Source organism: Pseudorasbora parva, chromosome 18, assembly GCF_024679245.1.
Source record: "Pseudorasbora parva isolate DD20220531a chromosome 18, ASM2467924v1, whole genome shotgun sequence".
Taxonomy (NCBI): Eukaryota; Metazoa; Chordata; class Actinopteri; order Cypriniformes; family Gobionidae; genus Pseudorasbora; species Pseudorasbora parva.
In genome coordinates this window covers 34,950,177-34,968,750 of record NC_090189.1, presented here as the reverse complement: position 1 = coordinate 34,968,750, position 18,574 = coordinate 34,950,177, and the positions used below count along the sequence as shown (strand labels likewise).

General features: G+C 39.9%; 1 protein-coding gene and 1 long non-coding RNA gene across 2 annotated transcripts in view; one reads left to right on the top strand and one right to left on the bottom strand.

The window, feature by feature from the left end:
* The window catches only part of ammecr1 (AMMECR nuclear protein 1), a 71,934-nt gene extending 53,360 nt beyond the window's left edge, over window positions 1-18,574 (bottom strand). Inside the window, exon 1 of the mRNA XM_067422865.1 lies at window positions 17,038-18,574. Within this exon, the coding sequence (XP_067278966.1) occupies window positions 17,038-17,504 (467 nt within the window). The 5' untranslated portion in view covers window positions 17,505-18,574. The remainder of the gene's footprint in view (window positions 1-17,037) is intronic.
* LOC137045785 (uncharacterized) lies at window positions 12,983-14,165 on the top strand. The gene is made up of 3 exons (XR_010898840.1): window positions 12,983-13,151; window positions 13,546-13,625; window positions 13,913-14,165. It is a non-coding gene; the product is annotated as an uncharacterized lncRNA (long non-coding RNA).

The following is an 18,574-nucleotide window of genomic DNA, read 5'->3' as shown; positions in this document are numbered from 1 at the left end:
CGGGAGGTCGAGAGATACCGACTAGAAATAGTCGGGCTCACCTCCACGCACAGCTTAGGCTCTGGAACCACACTTCTCGAGAGAGGCTGGACTCTCTACCACTCTGGAGTTGCCCATGGTGAGAGGCGGCGGGCTGGAGTGGGTTTGCTTATAGCCCCCCAGCTCAGTCGCCATGTGTTGGAGTTCACCCCGGTGAGCGAGAGGGTCGCTTCCCTGCGCCTTCGAGTCGGGGATAGGTTTCTCACTGTCATTTGTGCCTACGGGCCGAATGGCAGTGCAGAGTACCCGGCCCTCTTGGGGTCTCTGGGAGGGGTGCTAGAAAGTGCTCCGACTGGAGACTCCATCGTCCTACTGGGGGACTTCAACTCCCATGTGGGCAGTGACAGAGACACCTGGAGGGGCGTGATTGGGAGGAACGGCCCCCCTGATCTGAACCCGAGCGGTGTTCTGTTATTGGACTTCTGTGCTAACCATGGCTTGTCCATAACGAACACCATGTTCAAGCATAAGGGTGTCCATCAGTGCACTTGGCACCAGGACACCCTAGGCCGAAGGTCGATGATCGACTTTGTGGTCGTCTCATCTGACCTCCGGCCGTATGTCTTGGACACTCGGGTGAAGAGAGGGGCGGAGCTGTCAACCGATCACTACCTGGTGGTGAGTTGGATCCGATGGCGGGGGAGGAAGCTGGACAGACTCGGCAGACCCAAACGTACTGTGAGGGTCTGTTGGGAACGTTTGGCTGAACCCCCTGTCAGAGAGATCTTCAACTCCCACCTCCGGCAGAGCTTCGACCAGATCCCGAGGGAGTCTGGAGATATTGAGTCCGAATGGACCATGTTCTCCACCTCCATTGTCGACGCGGCCGCTCGGAGCTGTGGCCGTAAGGTCTCCGGTGCCTGTCGAGGCGGTAATCCCCGAACCCGGTGGTGGACACCGGAAGTAAGGAATGCCGTCAAGCTGAAGAAGGAGTCCTATAAGGCCTGGCTGGCTTGTGGGGCTCCTGAGGCAGCGGACAGGTACCGGCAGGCCAAGCGGACGGCAGCCCGGGCGGTTGTGGAGGCAAAAACTCGGGCCTGGGAGGAGTTCGGTGAGGCCATGGAGAAAGACTATCGGTTGGCCTCGAAGAGATTCTGGCAAACCGTTCGACGCCTCAGGAGGGGGAGGCAGTGCCCTACCAACACTGTCTACAGTGGAGATGGGCAGCTGCTGACCTCAAAGGGGGATATTGTTGAACGGTGGAAGGAATACTTCGAGGATCTCCTCAATCCCACCGACACGTCTTCCTTTGAGGAAGCAGAGGCTGAGGGCTCGGAGGGGGACTCGTCCATCACCCGGGCTGAAGTCATCGAGGTAGTTAATAAGCTCCTCGGTGGCAAGGCGCCGGGGGTGGATGAGATTCGCCCTGAGTACCTTAAGTCTCTGGATGTTGTGGGGCTGTCTTGGCTGACGCGCCTCTGCAGCATCGCGTGGCGGTTGGGGACAGTGCCTATGGACTGGCAGACCGGGGTGGTGGTCCCTCTTTTCAAGAAGGGGGACCGGAGAGTGTGTTCCAACTACAGGGGGATCACACTCCTCAGCCTCCCTGGGAAAGTCTATGCCAGGGTACTGGAGAGGAGAATTCGGCCGATAGTGGAACCTCGGATTCAGGAGGAGCAGTGTGGTTTTCGTCCCGGGCGTGGAACGCTGGACCAGCTCTATATCCTTCACAGGGTGCTGGAGGGTTCATGGGAGTTTGCCCAACCGGTCCACATGTGCTTTGTGGATTTGGAGAAGGCATTCGACTGTGTTCCCCGTGGCACCCTGTGGGGGGTGCTCTGGGAGTATGGGGTCCGGGGCCCCTTGCTTAGGGCAGTACGGTCCCTTTACAACCAGAGCAGGAGCTTGGTTCGCATTGCCGGCAGTAGGTCAAATTTGTTCCCGGTGCATGTTGGTCTCCGGCAGGGCTGCCCTTTGTCACCGGTTCTGTTCATAATTTTTATGGACAGAATTTCTAGACGCAGCCAAGGGCCGGAGAGTGTCCGGTTTGGGGACCACGCGATTTCATCGCTGCTCTTTGCAGATGATGTTGTCGTGTTGGCAACCTCAGACCGGGACCTTCAACATGCACTGGGACGGTTTGCAGCCGAGTGTGAAGCGGCTGGGATGAGAATCAGCACCTCCAAGTCCGAGGCCATGGTTCTCAGTCGGAAAAGGGTAGCTTGCTCACTTCAGGTTGGTGGAGAGTTCTTGCCTCAAGTGGAGGAGTTTAAGTATCTTGGGGTCTTGTTCACGAGTGAGGGAAGGATGGAACGGGAGATTGACAGACTGATCGGTGCATCATCTGCAGTAATGCGGGTGATGTACCGGTCTGTTGTGGTGAAGGAGCTGAGCCGTAAGGCAAAGCTCTCGATTTACCGGTCAATCTACGTTCCTACTCTCACCTATGGTCATGAGCTGTGGGTCATGACCGAAAGGACAAGATCCCGGATACAGGCGGCTGAAATGAGCTTTCTCCGCAGGGTGGCTGGGCGCTCCCTTAGAGATAGGGTGAGAAGCTCGGTCACTCGGGAGGAGCTCAGAGTAGAGCCGTTGCTCCTTCACATCGAGAGGAGCCAGCTGAGGTGGCTCGGGCATCTATTTCGGATGCCTCCTGGACGCCTTCCCAGGGAGGTGTTCCGGGCACATCCCACCGGGAGGAGGCCCCGGGGAAGACCCAGGACACGCTGGAGGGATTATGTCTCCAGGCTGGCCTGGGAACGCCTCGGGGTACCCCCGGAGGAGCTGGAGGAAGTGGCCAGAGAGAAGGAAGTCTGGGCGTCTCTGCTTAGACTGTTGCCCCCGCGACCCGGCCCCGGATAAGCGGAAGATGATGGATGGATGGATGGATATATATATATAAAGGCCAGGACTCGATTAAAAAAAAAAAAATCTAATTAATTAGAGGCTTTGTAATTAATTAATCGAAATTAATCACATTTTAATTGCATATAAATATTTGACCTGAGAACAATGAGAAGTAATTTTTCACATGTATTTTTAGTATACCATTGAATAATGACTGATTACATAAGCTTAATCAACAAAATATTGTTCATTTATTTCAGTACAGCAGACCAGCGCAATGTTTGCCATTAAGTGTAGCAAAAGCATATTTGTGATATTTGAGGCTCGATGTGCTGCGGTGATACGCAAATTCCTTGTTGTATAGCTTGCACACAACCCTGCTCTTGACGACGCTTCCATTCTTTCGTTTTTTAAAACAAAATTTCCCATCCACGGGGCCAAGCAAAGCAGTCTCATCAGCTTCTTCGTTCATGTTCACTCATGCCCTGCATCTCAATCGGCTCCCTAGTTCACTAGTCAGGGCACTGATCAGGACATAAGTCAATGGGCTGACTCCCTGATCCGTGTCCTGCTGACTGAACTAGGGAGCTGATTGAGACAGTTTGTTGGTTTGTTGTTGTCGTTGTCGCGCTAGTTGGTGTTCCAGTATAATCGGTCCGTCGAAACTGATTCATTGAAAAACGTTCCGCGGTGCAAAAATAAATGCGGTTAAATTTTTAATTTTTTTGCGTAATTAATTAACGCGTTAAAGTCACGTAATTAATTAATCTTAATTAACGCGTTAAAGTCCTGGCCCTAATATATATATATATATATATATATAAATCTCAAAAAGTACCGATAAGAATACTGCTAAAGTACCGGACCGATAAGCAGTATCGATAAGAGTAGTAATACCGTTAAAACCTTAACGATACCCATCCCTAGTTGTAGGTCTATCCAACTGATGTCTTTCCTAGTTCGGTTGAAACACACCCCATAATCACAGCCCAATGGAGCAGTGTCAGGCTACAATTGTTTACTTGTCTTCTGTAACTCTTTTGAGGACTTTTTTTTACTTATGCTGGGTACAAGATATTCAGACCAGTTTTGGGCCGATTTTCCCCTTTCCGACAATCCTTACATTTTGTAAAAAAAAACATGCTGCAACGTTCAGTTCACAATGAAAAGCAATAAGCGCGTCCGTTTCTGGCTCAGCGACACCCAAAGTAAAAATAGCACGTTTGAATTTAGCAGACAATGAATTTCTAATCACCAGTGTGATAATACGTGGCAAAAGGGTTTAAAAAAATAAAAATAAAAAAAAATAAAAAAATCAACCCTGTTGACAAATTGAAAACTGAAATCTGAGGGTGTAATTTTTTGCCCCCTCGTGGCTCGTCCGTCAGTGGTCAAAATATCAATGGTAAACTGAAAGATTTTTGGTCTCAACACTAAATACGCGACAGAGTAATACACTAGGCTGCAGTAGGGGTGGGCGATATCTCGATATTTAAAATATATCGAGATATTTTTTCAGCTCGATATGGATTTGGACATATCGTATATATCGATATATTGTTTATATTAAATTCTGATTCCGCCACTTTGCTTGTTTGCCTTCTCTGTGTTGTGCTCGCGGAGCCTCGCGCGCCTCCCGCCTCTTGCTTTGTTCCCCCTCCCCTCGCGTGTTGTCTCATTGAACACGGCTGCTTCCACAACCAGGTGAGGATTAGTTATCATGTTGACAAACGCGCACGTTGTTCAGGACTCAGTTTAGAGACCATGTTTTCCTTCTAACACAACTGCTTGCTAAAATTCATAAAGAAATATTAATGTTCATCATAGTTCAAATCGCACGTTTCACCCACAGTCAGGTGATTGACACTATTGGTGCGAGACGCGGTCGCAATCATGCCAGTTTATGATCTGTGTCTAACTGATCGCATAGTTTTCGGTTAAAATGTCAAAATGATCGCATATCATTTGAAAACATTTAAAAAGTATTGCAATATCATTACTATTATTATTTTGTCAGCTTTATCACGGGATTATGATGAATAGGTCTATTCACGTTTTAACCAAGAGTGAAAAACGCGACATCCCGGGTGTCCTGAGACACGCGGTGCTCTTCTGTCAGTTGTACTGTATCATATTATCATATAGCCTACCTTCTGACATTCATATTTCGTTCTGTAACTGGAAAAGAAGTGAAATGCAGCTCATGTGTAGCCTACATGATCTGCATAATGAGTTTGAATTTTGTCAAACTCATGACGAACATCACTGTTTGAATTTTGATACAAATTTAACAGGAAGTGGTGTTATGACAAAATCAGTTTATTTACATCACAGTCATGCCCCCATCTTTCGGCAAAATGCTTACTGTTTACTTTAACTGTAAAAAAGGGAGTCTTTGATTCATCTTTTGCATGAAATAAATGAAAAGAAGGCAATATTATTTATTTTCTTTTACAGTTAAATTATTATTATTTATGTAATCAGGGAGTTTTTTATTTTAAATGTCGCAAAAGCACTTGACTACCTCTTTGCACTTCAATTTAAAAAAAAAAAGGTTTTTGTGGTATTTGGCATATTTGTTTTTGCTGTAGTTTTTAGGGGGTTATTTTTCCTGTAAAGATATCGAGATATATATCGTATATCGAGATATAGCAAAATATATCGAGATATATTTTTTGCTCCATATCGCCCAGCCCTAGGCTGCAGTTAGGGCCGGGCTGTAGTAATGTGTGTTTAGGTTCATTTTGCTGTGCAGAAATTTGTGAACAATACACTTACAGGTGTGCCATCACCATTTTGTGATGATATTGTATGTTCAGGAAAAACTGAAGTTGTAGGGTCAGTGTCAGTCACAGAACCTTTTTATTGTTTGTGATTTGACAAAGATTAATATACAAATGAAGCACTGGTTGTACTTTTGTAAAAAAAAAATAAAGAAAACAAACAGGATAAACTTTCTGTGTCTCGTTCTTTCTAAACTAGAGTGCATCACAAAACCGAACCGAAACTCTGCATAGGCTATTTGCCTCAGACATGAGAAATAACTCTATAGAAATCTTAAAACGTCTACTTATACTATCTAATTATGTAATCCATATGAAAGTTGCATGACCTTTTAAAGGTGCATCCATTATTCTGTGGAGATAAGTCAGTTTCATCTTTACAGCCGACACAGACTCAGAAAACACTAGTTTATTTATAAATAAATAAAATGACTTTTTTTTGCTGATGTTTTGCTTTATGCGTGTGCTTGAGTGCTGAATAGACTAAACTATGCTTATATAAGAATTTTAAAAGGCCCATTGTGTTTTTTATATTATAATTATATTAATTAAATATAAATGTGCAATTAGTCAACTAATGGCTGAAATGAACAACTACTAGTCGACTAGAAAAATCTTAAGATGGGGTCACAGACACTTCAAATGAGAATAATAAATCGCATTTATAATTTGAACAAAAATATCTTTATTATAAGATAAGCCATTATCATGCAGGCCTAACATGAGCCATACATTTCCGTTTTGCATAATGTTCCGAAGTTAAAGGGCAATTCCGGTGAGAAATGAACCTAGGGGTAATTAACAGATGGTTACAGAGTAGATCGTTCTCTGGGATGTTTTCATGGAAATCGAATGTAAAGAGTTTTATCTCTAAAAACAGATTAGCTTATAGCGCTTGTCTATGGGGCACAGGGTAGACACGGTGGTAAAATTAAATCGCTAGTTAATACCACTAACAAGGATCAAAATAGCCTCACACTAACACGGTAGCATAATGAGGGCCCTACATGCAAACCGAAGCATTGAGAACTTTGTAAGTAGGGATGGGTATCGTTAAGGTTTTAACAGTGTTACTACTCTTAACGATACTGCTTATCGGTCCGGTACTTTAACAGTATTCTTATCGGTACTTTTTGAGATTTTTATATATATATATATATATATATATATATATATACACACACACAATTAACAAAGATACACATTATATAGGCCTGCACAGTGCTTTAATTTCAGGAAGAATTCTAGTAGGCTAATCAAATAACACTGCATAGTTTATCATAGATAGGATAAATTAATGATTATTAAAGCTGAAGTTATTCATTCAAGAGCTGTGAGTGATTTGCTCTTTGCATTTGGTTGTTTAATTCGCAGTAATTTGTCAGCATGTTTATTTACACTGCTGCCTCTTTAAGACAGACGTGCAGATCTATAGGCGACTGATAATAGGCAGATGCACTACATTTTCTCCCAACTATCCATAATAACTACGTCCATTTTAGACACAAACTGTGTTTAAGAGACTCTCCAAGCCGGTCATTTTGACATAGATATTTGTGTACATTTGATCGTTTAGACGCGAGTGTGAAACCGAAAGTGTAATTTGCTCGTCTCGTTGTGGGCTGTTTCGGAGCTCGCGCTGACTTGGGAACAATCTCTTGCACACATTTTTGTGCTTTTAATCGCTCTTTTTATTATTAAACGCGTCCCACAATTTACCAACAGTAGCTAGACTGTATTTTACAACAATCACCGATCGTGCTGATTCTGTCATTACGTTTGAGTTATATGGAGAAATGACAGCGTAGGCAACTGCTCAAAGGGGAATTAAGTTGCGCTAGATATAAATATCAAAATTATAATCTTTGCCAAAGAAGCCAAAATCTAAAATAAAATCACATTATCACAATCTAGTGTAAAGTGAAACTAGGCTATATTTGAATGTTTAGTTATGTCCTCCGTGGGCTGTCGTTTCTCTCTCTCTCTCTCTCTCTCTCTCTCTCTCTCTCTCTCTCTCTCTGTCCATTTTCAAAAGTACCAACAGCAGAACCGATAACGTCCGAGCTTATCGATACAACGGTCTTTCCAAATTCAGCCCCGGGGCCCGTTTAATACCGGGTTTCGGTACCCATCCCTATTTGTAAGTGTACAAACAGTTTAATAAGAAGATACTTTATAAACACTGTGCATTACGTGTTCACGGACAGGCGCCATCTTGGAAAACAGTCTCGACGAATCGATCCACGAGCGCTGTTCTAAGTGAGCTGGTCAATAGGAATTAAGTTTGTTAAAAATGTAATAACATGGACATTTTTATTTATTTATTTTCTCTGTTGCGTTCAGTGATTTCTTCCGGAAACAACGGACCATATGAGATTCCAAGTCACATTTCATCACTTAGCACAGCATTCGTGGCTTGACTCGTTGAGACTTTTTTCCAAGATGGTGCCTGTCCGTGAACGCGTAATGCACTGTGTTTATAAAGTATCTTCTTATTAAACTGTTTGTACACTTACAAAGTTCTCAATGCTACGGCTTGCATGTAGGGACCCTCATTTTCCTATTGTGTTAGTGTGAGACTATTTTTAGCCTTGTTAGTGGTATTAACTAGCAATTTAATTTCACTACCCTGTGCCCCATAGACTAGTGTTATAAGCTAATCTGTTTTTAGAAATAAAACTCTTTACATTCGATTTCCATGAAAACACATCTCGGAGAACGATCTACTCTGTAACCATCTGTTTATTATACAGTCTTCATTTTTAAAGAACTCCGTCATTGAAGATGCCCTTTGAAGCTAAACACAAATGTTTATGTTGCAAGTCATAGACTGGAGTAGCCTGACAAGCCAGACCCACATCAAGATGTTGGGTCTGGGAAATCAGGGCTCAATCCAAGGGGCCGGATAAGCGGTTGTCTTTCAGGGTGCTTTCACACTAGCACTTTTGGTGCACACCCGGGTTCGACTGATGTCAGATTTTGTTTGGTTTGGATGATGTGAACGCGGTCTTCCGAATTCGGGTGCGCACCTGGGAACCGTACCCGAGTTCGTTTAAAGAGGTGGTCTGGGGTTCGTTTCATGTGAACTCCGGTACGGTTCGCTGCTGATGTGAACGCAATCGTACTAAATTGCGGAAGTGAACCACTATTAATGACATATGTTGATAAAAATGTGTGTTTTGTGGGTGTTTCACTCATTTACCTGACGAGCGTCACTGACATACTGCAAGCTCTAGATCTCATTTCTGCTCGCAAGTGCCATTACGTACTGAAGCTTTGGTAACAAAACCAACAGTGAAAAATATATATAAAGTGAAGGGAGCAAATCTATGCATTTCACCGGCTTCATGCACACTGTCGTTACTAAGTAACCGGGTAAACAGCTGCTGCTTTGATGACGCAAACGAACACTGTTTCGAACCCAAAAAATATAATATGAACACAGTCCAGTGGGGGCAGGGGGGATCAATCAAACTCTGGTTCGGTCCAGGCAGTCGAACTAAGTGTCAAAGCACACTCAAACTCCCTCTGCACGCAACTGGATAGCGCTACAACTAGGGCTGGGCGATATAGCCAAAAAAAAACATCCCTGACTTTTTCATAAAAAATCAGATTTACAATTTTACTTTATTTTTACCCCCTGCTACTTAAAATCAACCTGGCTGCTGATGACAAATAATCTTTCAAAACAAGTTAACTTTATTTTGTTTAGGTAAAATATTTGCGGCCTGGTAGCACCTACCTGGGATCCAAAACTTTCAACATGTGAATAAACCCAGACTATTCCACAATCCACATTATAAATGGGCACCATATATTTTGCAATATACAGCATACATATCAAAGGTTTATTAATTGATATGCAGATAAAATTAAATTATACAACAGTAATGTGCAAAAAAGGTATAGGGAAAATCTTAATATTATGCTCTTATTAAATATAGATTACCTTTGTTTAATAGCCTCACACTGAACGGACCGACAGCTTCAGTGATTATTAAAGGAGCTCTTTACTTGTTTTCTGTGTAATTTCTGCAATTTGAAGAAAAGTTTAGTTTTTCATGAGACTTTGTGACTTCCTACTTTTCTCCATATATTAGAGAGTTGAAATGGCTAATAAATCAATAAGTGCTTTTCTGCTGGTTATAGTGGTGGGCATTTCATATATTTTTGTTTGCCACAAAATGGATTACACATAAAAACAAACAAATTTTTTTTGACTATTTCTTCCACAAGACCCCTTTAAACTTTTAGTTTCAAACCATCACATTAAAAATAGCATTAAAATGGGATATTTAGAGCTTTGAAGTGCTGGAAATAAGTGTGAAGCTCTTGGAAACCATTGGAAAGTGCTTGAATTTCAATCTCAAAAGGTTACGAATCCTGAGATAAATTCATGACAACAACAACATTAAATCCATGTGGTGTTACTGCAGTAAATCATGGTGTATTTTGGTGATTTGTGACTGAAACCCCTGACTTTCGCTCATGTTGTCTCAATGTTTCTCCTGGTCTCCACGTCAGCTCTGCTTGATCTGATATCTGTGGTTCATAAAAGAGAATTCTGCGCCCAAACGCTTCCACTAGATCTCGCAGTAACAATGTTTATTAATGCTGTGGTGAATTTAAACGCTCTCACTAGATCGCCAGCGCTATGTAGGCTATCAGTGTCTGTCACAAGATCGGCCCGTGTATGAGCTTGCGCTGCAGCTCAAATGAGTAGCGCAGTTCCATTCAGACATCAAACACTTTGCAGCAGGGTATTGTTAATTGTTCTGTGAAAAACTGAACCAATTACAAATGACACTACACTGTAAAAACTAAAGGTGCCTCAAAAATCCTATCGGGTGCTCAAGGAACTTCAAAATGTATTTTAAGTGCCTCAAAGCTCTTTCTCCTATAGTAGGGTTACTTGTGGAACCACTTACAGTCGTTACGGTTCTTGCAGGAACTTTTGGGAACCTTTAAGCACTCTGTATTCAGTCATGAGGTCCTTGAGTAACCTTTTAACTACCATGAGACCTTGAAGTGCTTTAAGGGAACTTAGAGGAACTCAAATTCTATAAAACGGTTCTTGTAAGATCTGTAAACATTTCAGTGGTTCCTAGAAGATCTCTTTTGTAAAAGCCAGCATCTGGTGGAACCTGGAAGTTCTGTGAGGCCATATTAAGATATACCTGTTGTCTATATATATATATATGATCTGTATCACTGATCTGTAAACATTTCAGTGGAAATTTCCTGGAAGTTCTGTGAGGCCATATTAAGATATACCTGTTGTCTATATATATATATATATATATATATATATATATATATATATATATATATATATAGACAACAGGTATATCTTAATATGGCCTCACAGAACTTCCAGGAAATTTCCACTGAAATGTTTACAGATCAGTGATACAGATCATATATATATATATATATATATATATATATATATATATATATATATATATAGCCTATATATATATAGCCTATATATATATATATATATAGCCTATATATATATATAGCCTATATATATATATAGCCTATATATATATATATATATATATATATATATATATATATATATATATATATATATATATATATATATATATATATATATATATATATATAGGCCTATTATTATTATTAATAATAATAATAATAGGCCTATGTCTTGGTCTGTTTTTACCGACGACAAACAGTACAAATGTGACCGCTAAATGAACAGCATTTGATATTTTGCATTTTTAAATTCTGAATTAAATAACTTTCAGGACAATAGGCTAAACTGTTCAACTAATAGGAAGTATTGTTATGTTGTTATTGTTTTCAGTCAAGTGACAATCGCGGAGCCTTGGAGGGCAAAACCGCAATAAAACTGCAGGACAAGCCTTTCAAATTTCCATCTTAAAACAAAAAATATGTGAACAAGATGCACGTTTTGGGTACTTATGATTCATATAGCGCAGTATTTTAATAACTAAAAACAGCGGGACGTTTTTAAAACGCTTAACGTGAAAAATACTAGTGTGAGTTGCACCAATAAGGATTCAATTAACGCTAATTAAGATTTGTTGATATGGGTTTTATTTTAAGTCTTGTTGCACCCTATTTTTTTACAGTCTATGGTTGCACCACGTAATTTTAAACATACATGAATTACGCAATAAAACCGTTATAGAGGCAGAGCTGATCAAGCAGCAGACAGAGGTGAACCGAAAGAATCCTTATCAGTGCATCCCACCATTAAAACAGTTATATTAAAATATGTTGCACTAATATTCTGTGTTCTGCTTTCCTGTACAAGTGCCATATCAATAAGGTGTATATTGTATTTGGTATTTTAATATCACTGTCTTACTGCATTAATAACCTAACCTGGTAAAAATGACTGGCAGGCAATGGAGGAGTTTCCCTCAAGGTGGGCGTTCCTATAAGCCTGTGACGACACGAGAAAACTATGAATGGCCAAAATGAAACTTAATACAAATATAATATTTCAAAAGGTGTAATTATTATTATTATTATTATTATTATTATTATTATTATTATTATTATATTGGGCCTATTGTAACATAACTATAATAATAATAATAATAATAATAGTATTATTATTGTTATGATAAGTAATAATAATAATAATAACAACAACAACAACAATAATAATCCGAAGAGGAAAGAAGGAGAAGAAGACGACGACGACGAGGACTCTCTGGCGTCCTGCGCGCGCTCAACGCAAGAAGCGGCGATTCAAAAAAAAAACGGACATTTCTTCAAAATAACTGCTTCATATGACTTTTCAATTTAAGGTGAGTAAAGTCGCCAAAATAATTATACAAATTAGATACAATGTGTACACACAAGGCCACACATATACGCTTAATTGCATGGCTGTGTAAAAATGTCTGTTTTATACTTTTTTTATGTTTTAGTAAAAGTGAAGACTAATAAGCATTCGTATAACACCAGTTTGACTACAAATACCATAGTAAAATTGTTAGTGTATCAAAACCAGGGTTAATTTGACGTTACCATGATTTTTAATCGTTTTTTAGTACGGTTTTTTTTTTTAGGAAAACGATTATTAACCTTAGTAAGGGTTCATAAAGGTAATGATTTGTATAACGATACTGTGTTATTTTAAACTGCTATATTTTTGCCCTAACTCTAACCCTTTCCTTTTATATTTTTTTCTCCTCTAGTATATCTAGTATATTTAGCATTGATCTGGAAAAAAAGTGTTCATTGAGCAAATGTAAGTATATTTCTGGACTTATATAAAATAAATAAATAAAATGGTGTTTGTCAGTTAGGCCTCATATCTTTGGTAATGTAAATTCTGAAAAGATCTTTTTTCAAATCAGATTTTTTCAGAAATGAAAACAAAATACAATACTGATGTGGACAGAAGAATTTTGACTGGATTTGGGACCACTGCAGAAAAAATTGTGACTGAGGCACAAAGAAGAGGTGTGGCTAAGGATCTACTGGCTATGTACAACACTGCACTTCAATCACATGCTGAAGAGGCACACAAAGGTGAATATTTTGTATTGCTTACATTAGATAAGCAATGAAAGTTTATAAGTAAAATTATTTGTTTCTGTAATTGTGAACCCCCTCACACTCAGCATAAACATGCATTCAACATATAATTTGTACAGTCCATATTTTTGTCCACAGCTACTGTATGTGTTTTTTCTTTATATATATATATATATATATATATATATATATATATATATATATATATATACATATATATACACATATATACATACATATATACATATACATATACATACATATATATATATATATATATATATATATATATATATATATATATATATATATATATATATATATATATATATATATATATATATATATATATATATATATTAAATCATTATTTTCTTTACATTTCTAGGCCTCATGGTCATTGCAGGAATCCTTGTCTTGCCGTACCTGTTACATGATGATCCTGCTGGACTGTATGTAATAAACAAGGTCAGTTTTTAATTATGCAAATGTTTTGGGTCATTGATGATTCAAATAATCAGCTTAAAGTTATGCCAGTTATTGATAGAGATTTTGTGCAATTAGCCGCTCCACAACCTTAAAGCCACTGCTACAAAGAATAAATGGCGTTGAATATTATGTATATTGTTAGCTTAGTGACCAGCTAAATTTGCTGTTCCTTATTTTTAAGTCACTTTGGATAAATGTGGAAAATGAATACATGTTAAAGTTTTGTAATGAAATTGTATCTTAACCCCTCTTTTTTCAACCAACAGCCTCAACAGAACCTCACACCAACAATGGTGATCACTGGCAACCCATTTGGTGAAAGCAGCATTGCAGTATTTCTTGATGGTGAAGAACTGTTTGCTGATGAACCGGATGACATAACCATGGGAGTAGGCCTCACTATTAGTGCCTACTTCCTATTCAACATACAATACAACAAACCAATTAAAAATACACTTACTTTTCTGCAGCATCTGTTAGGGATTCAGAAGGAGAGCATCAAGCTACCTATAATTGTGTTAAGGCTCATAAATTAATTAAAATGCCAAGTGTGAACATGTTACAGTTGACTGCATTTTACAATCTACTATAGTAAATTTGAATTGTACTATTTGTACTATTGAATTGTATATATATTTTAACAATCATATTTATCTTTTATAAATATGCATATGTATATGCATAGTTTTTCATGTGTAAACTTTATGTATAATGTATTAACATTATTCACTTCACTGAAATAGATGTTGATGTAGCTATTGACTGTTCAATGTAAATATTTATTTAACTTTTTATTTAATCAATATTGTTGTTTATTAATAAAAAAATGTTTGCTTTGCATTTGGTTTTAGTTTTTCATTTTTCAATCAAATAAAATGTAAATAGATAAATGTTATTTTATAGTAGATAAAAGTACGTTATAAATACAATTATTATTATTATATGGGGGGGGGGGGGTAGTTACATTGGAAAATGGTGCCTTGAAGCACCCTGGGTGGTTCATAAGGAAGGGTTCCTCAGGAATCCTGGGTGGTTCCTCAGAGAACCGCCTCTTTTGAAAGGGTGCCTAGAGGATCTACAGACGGTTCCGCCGGTGTGGCAAAGTGAAGAACCCCAAAAGGTTCCTCGAGGCACCTTTTATTTTTACAGTGTATGTTGTAAGACACTATCCTTGTTGTTTGTGTATCTCTGTGGCAAACGCGCACAGGGAGGGCTGAGCCATTACGGGAGCCCAGAGGGAAGCGTCGACGTAAACTACACACTCAAATTAATTGATAAAAATCGATTTATCGCCCAGCCCTAGCTTCAACCAACCAGAGGAACGTGAAGCGGAGCTAGTTGACAGATTAAACTTTCGCCATATCCATGAAATGAATCCATGCCATGAAAAACGAGGATTGTGAGATACACTTGTGTTTATATCTTGCAATTATGAGAGGGAAAAAAACAGAATAATGAGTCTCTCTCACAATTCTGTCTATCCTTTCAAGAACTGCGAGCTATAAACTTGGATTTGTGAGGGAAAAAGTCTGAATTATGAGACAAACTCTAAATTAACTTTTTTTTAATCTTTTATTGCGTGGCTTCCATAGAACTGTCATTTTCTGCTACCAGGTAGGCTCTGCCAAAAACAAAACAAAAAGTAATCGCTGGTCTATAGACCTTGAACTTAATTTTATGTCCGAGTATGTCATTTTATGTTTCCTATTTGGATTTGCACTAGATTTGACACATTGCACTTTTTAACACAGAAACATGAAATACTTTCTTGGCGGTTGTCAAGCTGTCATCAAATTATTGATCTCAAGTGTAAACCCACACACCCCCCTCCCACATTATTTTATTTGATTTATTTTTAATCTAAAGTGTACTTTATTTGGTGTACTTATGTCCCAATTGGAATACAGGGTGAAAAATGTTCAGAGTTCAGTTAAATGCCTGTGTTATATATTTTGGTTACATTTGTAAAATAAATAAATAGTTTAAATTACAAAAACAACAACAACAACAGTTATTTTGTAAAATAAGGCACATACTGGTCAGATCGGCATATCGATAAATATACTCCAGATTCAAATCAAATTGCATCAATCTCAATTTTTGAGGTGTCTGAAAATCGTTGACTATGGCCAAGACAAATGTTTCATATTTTTGTAACGCAGCACCTTATGTAAATATGCAGTTTGTATATATTGCCTCAATGCGTGTGTGTAACGTTAGTCCATTTCGGGTTAGTGTCGCTCTCAGCAACAGGGAGGAACTGCAGTCAAGACATCCATTCATTACCTAGTTCGACGAACCCTGACTAACCGGATAAGATAAACATTCCTTTAACGTCGTTAACTGAAAAAGTTTACGAACTGTAGCTCGATTAAAATTATCCAAAATAATAAAGATTCGGTGTTTACCAAGTGACAAAATACCAGAAAATTAAACTGTTTGTGATTTAACAGTTAACATGTGAAATGTTGTTGTGTGCCCTGATATAAATTGTGTTGCTTTATCGCTTACAGTATTGTTTTTAACTTAAACAATACTGTAAGAGCTTTCGAATGTAAATCTCCGGGGGAAACGTAACGAACTCTTGGGGTGTTAGCTTACTAACGTTAGCTCACTTCAGCTAACCACTAACAACAGCTTCTAAGCGAAATATTACTCGTTTTTTTAAACAAAAATCTAACGAATTAAGAAAAGAAAGGGAACGGAGTATAAATAAACAGAAATGGGGCGAATATTCGCCGTGATGTGAATCGTGTAAGTTGGCTAACATCGCTTAGCATGTTAGCTTGCAGATAAGCTTGAATAAAGAAGAGCAGGCTAACACCCATTTAATCTCTTTCAGGGAAAAAGAAAACATCAGCTATTCCTAATTATCGGACTCATTAATCGCATTATTAATCATACATTTAACTTCTAGTCTTCTAAATCATGCATCCTAAAACCAAATATTTGCCCTCATATATATATATATATATATATATATATATATATATATATATATATATATATATATAAATAATGTTTAAACTACAGTGCTTTAACTATCAATAAAACGCATCTTTTACGACTGACGGTAGACTAGCGGGTGTTTATTAATTTTTACCTAAAACACCTCTGAAACTTCGAGTTTGGAAACATGATAACAGCTCTTTTCTGTTGTTTTGATGGGGAGGGCTTGGGTTAATAGCGAGTAAACTATAAGTGAGTGCATTTGATATAGACACAACAAACTAAGTAATAACATGGGGGGAAAGATTAGACCAAGATGAGCAGGAGAAAAACTTCGCCGAGGAGCATAATACTCAACACATCGTTGTCACTGCATAGGAAAGGGAAGCACACCATCTGTTGTTGAGGGAAACCAGGTCAAAATAGCCATCTTGCTACTTACTAGGGGTCGTTTGTAAACCTGGGTGTTCGAGGAGGCTGGTATCCGTATAGATGGCAATAAAGCACGTCGAAGCAAAAGCAACACATCTCCGCCGAAACGACCATTTTCCTGCCTCCTGAGCCAGGCCCGGGACTGAGAGTCGGGGAGATGCCAGTTGAGTTGTAGCCTCCCGGGGTCGGGGACAGAGCATTGGTGTTGTTGCTGCTGCCGCTGCTGCTGCTGCTGCTGCTACTACTACTACCCCCTGGACCCCCCAGGCCGTTCATCCGATTCACGTTCCCGGCCACTACAGTCGACGACGACCCGATCCCCAATTCCGATCCACAATGTCCGGTCCCGGCTACCCCGCTCCCCGCCCCGCCGGGACCCCCCGCTCCGGGGGATCCCGACAACTTCTGCTTCTTCACCCCGCAGCACCCGGCCGCCATCTTCGAACAATCTGCACCGACACACCGCTTCCGACCCATCACCGTCACCGCGGGAAGGGCGGGTCGAAACGCAGACCACACGTAAAAATCCCACTGCGTCAGCACGTACGACGGACAATGCTCCACCTTCCCTTCTTTTGACAGACGTAATAAGCGAGAATAGCTTACGTTCTATCTCCCCGAGAGAGGGGAGAGACTGCAATGTCACCCAATATTATTTCTCCGAAAAGACGTAGCGTACGCTGCAGCCTTACGCAGTGTTCTTAGGGAGACAGTTAGCAAATTAAACACTTCGACGGATCCAATGTATATTTGCTATAGTAAGAGCCCCTCCTTGGGATACTCTGTGCCAGCTGCAACGATGCACGCAGGATTCTGTCAAAGCATGCACGCGTCCATCCATACATGAAATGACAGTCAAGCTAGGCAAATATATGGCCCGTATAGCAGCTCGGATTCAGGTCTCCCTATAAGGGAGTGGAGATCTTGAGAACGAAGGACCCACACACGCCTCATGAACATTAGCCGACCAGAGAAGAGACGCAGTCAAAGTGGCTTTCAATCGATGTAGTACGGCGGCATGTGTGATAGCACCATGCTAGCCACAGCTCCCAGGGATCCTGTTAGCCACACGACCTCCTTTTATTGCAAGCCCACCGTGTAAACTGAACCCGAAAGTTTTCCTTCGACGGATCGGAGTGCTGTCATCCGATTATTCGGGTACATTTCCGAGCGACATAATGTGGCCTCCGTCAGAAATCCACCGGATTCCCCCGTACTCTCTGAGTGTTCAGCTCACGGCTGCTAACATAAGCTCGGCTGAGGTTGAGAAAATATCCTATGCGATCATTTGAAGCACTCGTATTCTCCACTTTCACACCAGAGTACAGAGCCCAGGACGTATTTTACGACAGATTCCTGCGTATAATACGCATTCTCCGTATTCACAAACTTGTACGTGATCACAGCGTCGTTTCTTCACCGAGGGGCACAGGCATCCTGCATTTGTTATGCGTTGAGACGCATAAATCCGTTTATCCATCCTTTTGTATTGTCATCATTAGTTTAAGTCTTCAGCCTAATGGAGAAAGAATAGCAGTTAGAGAGTA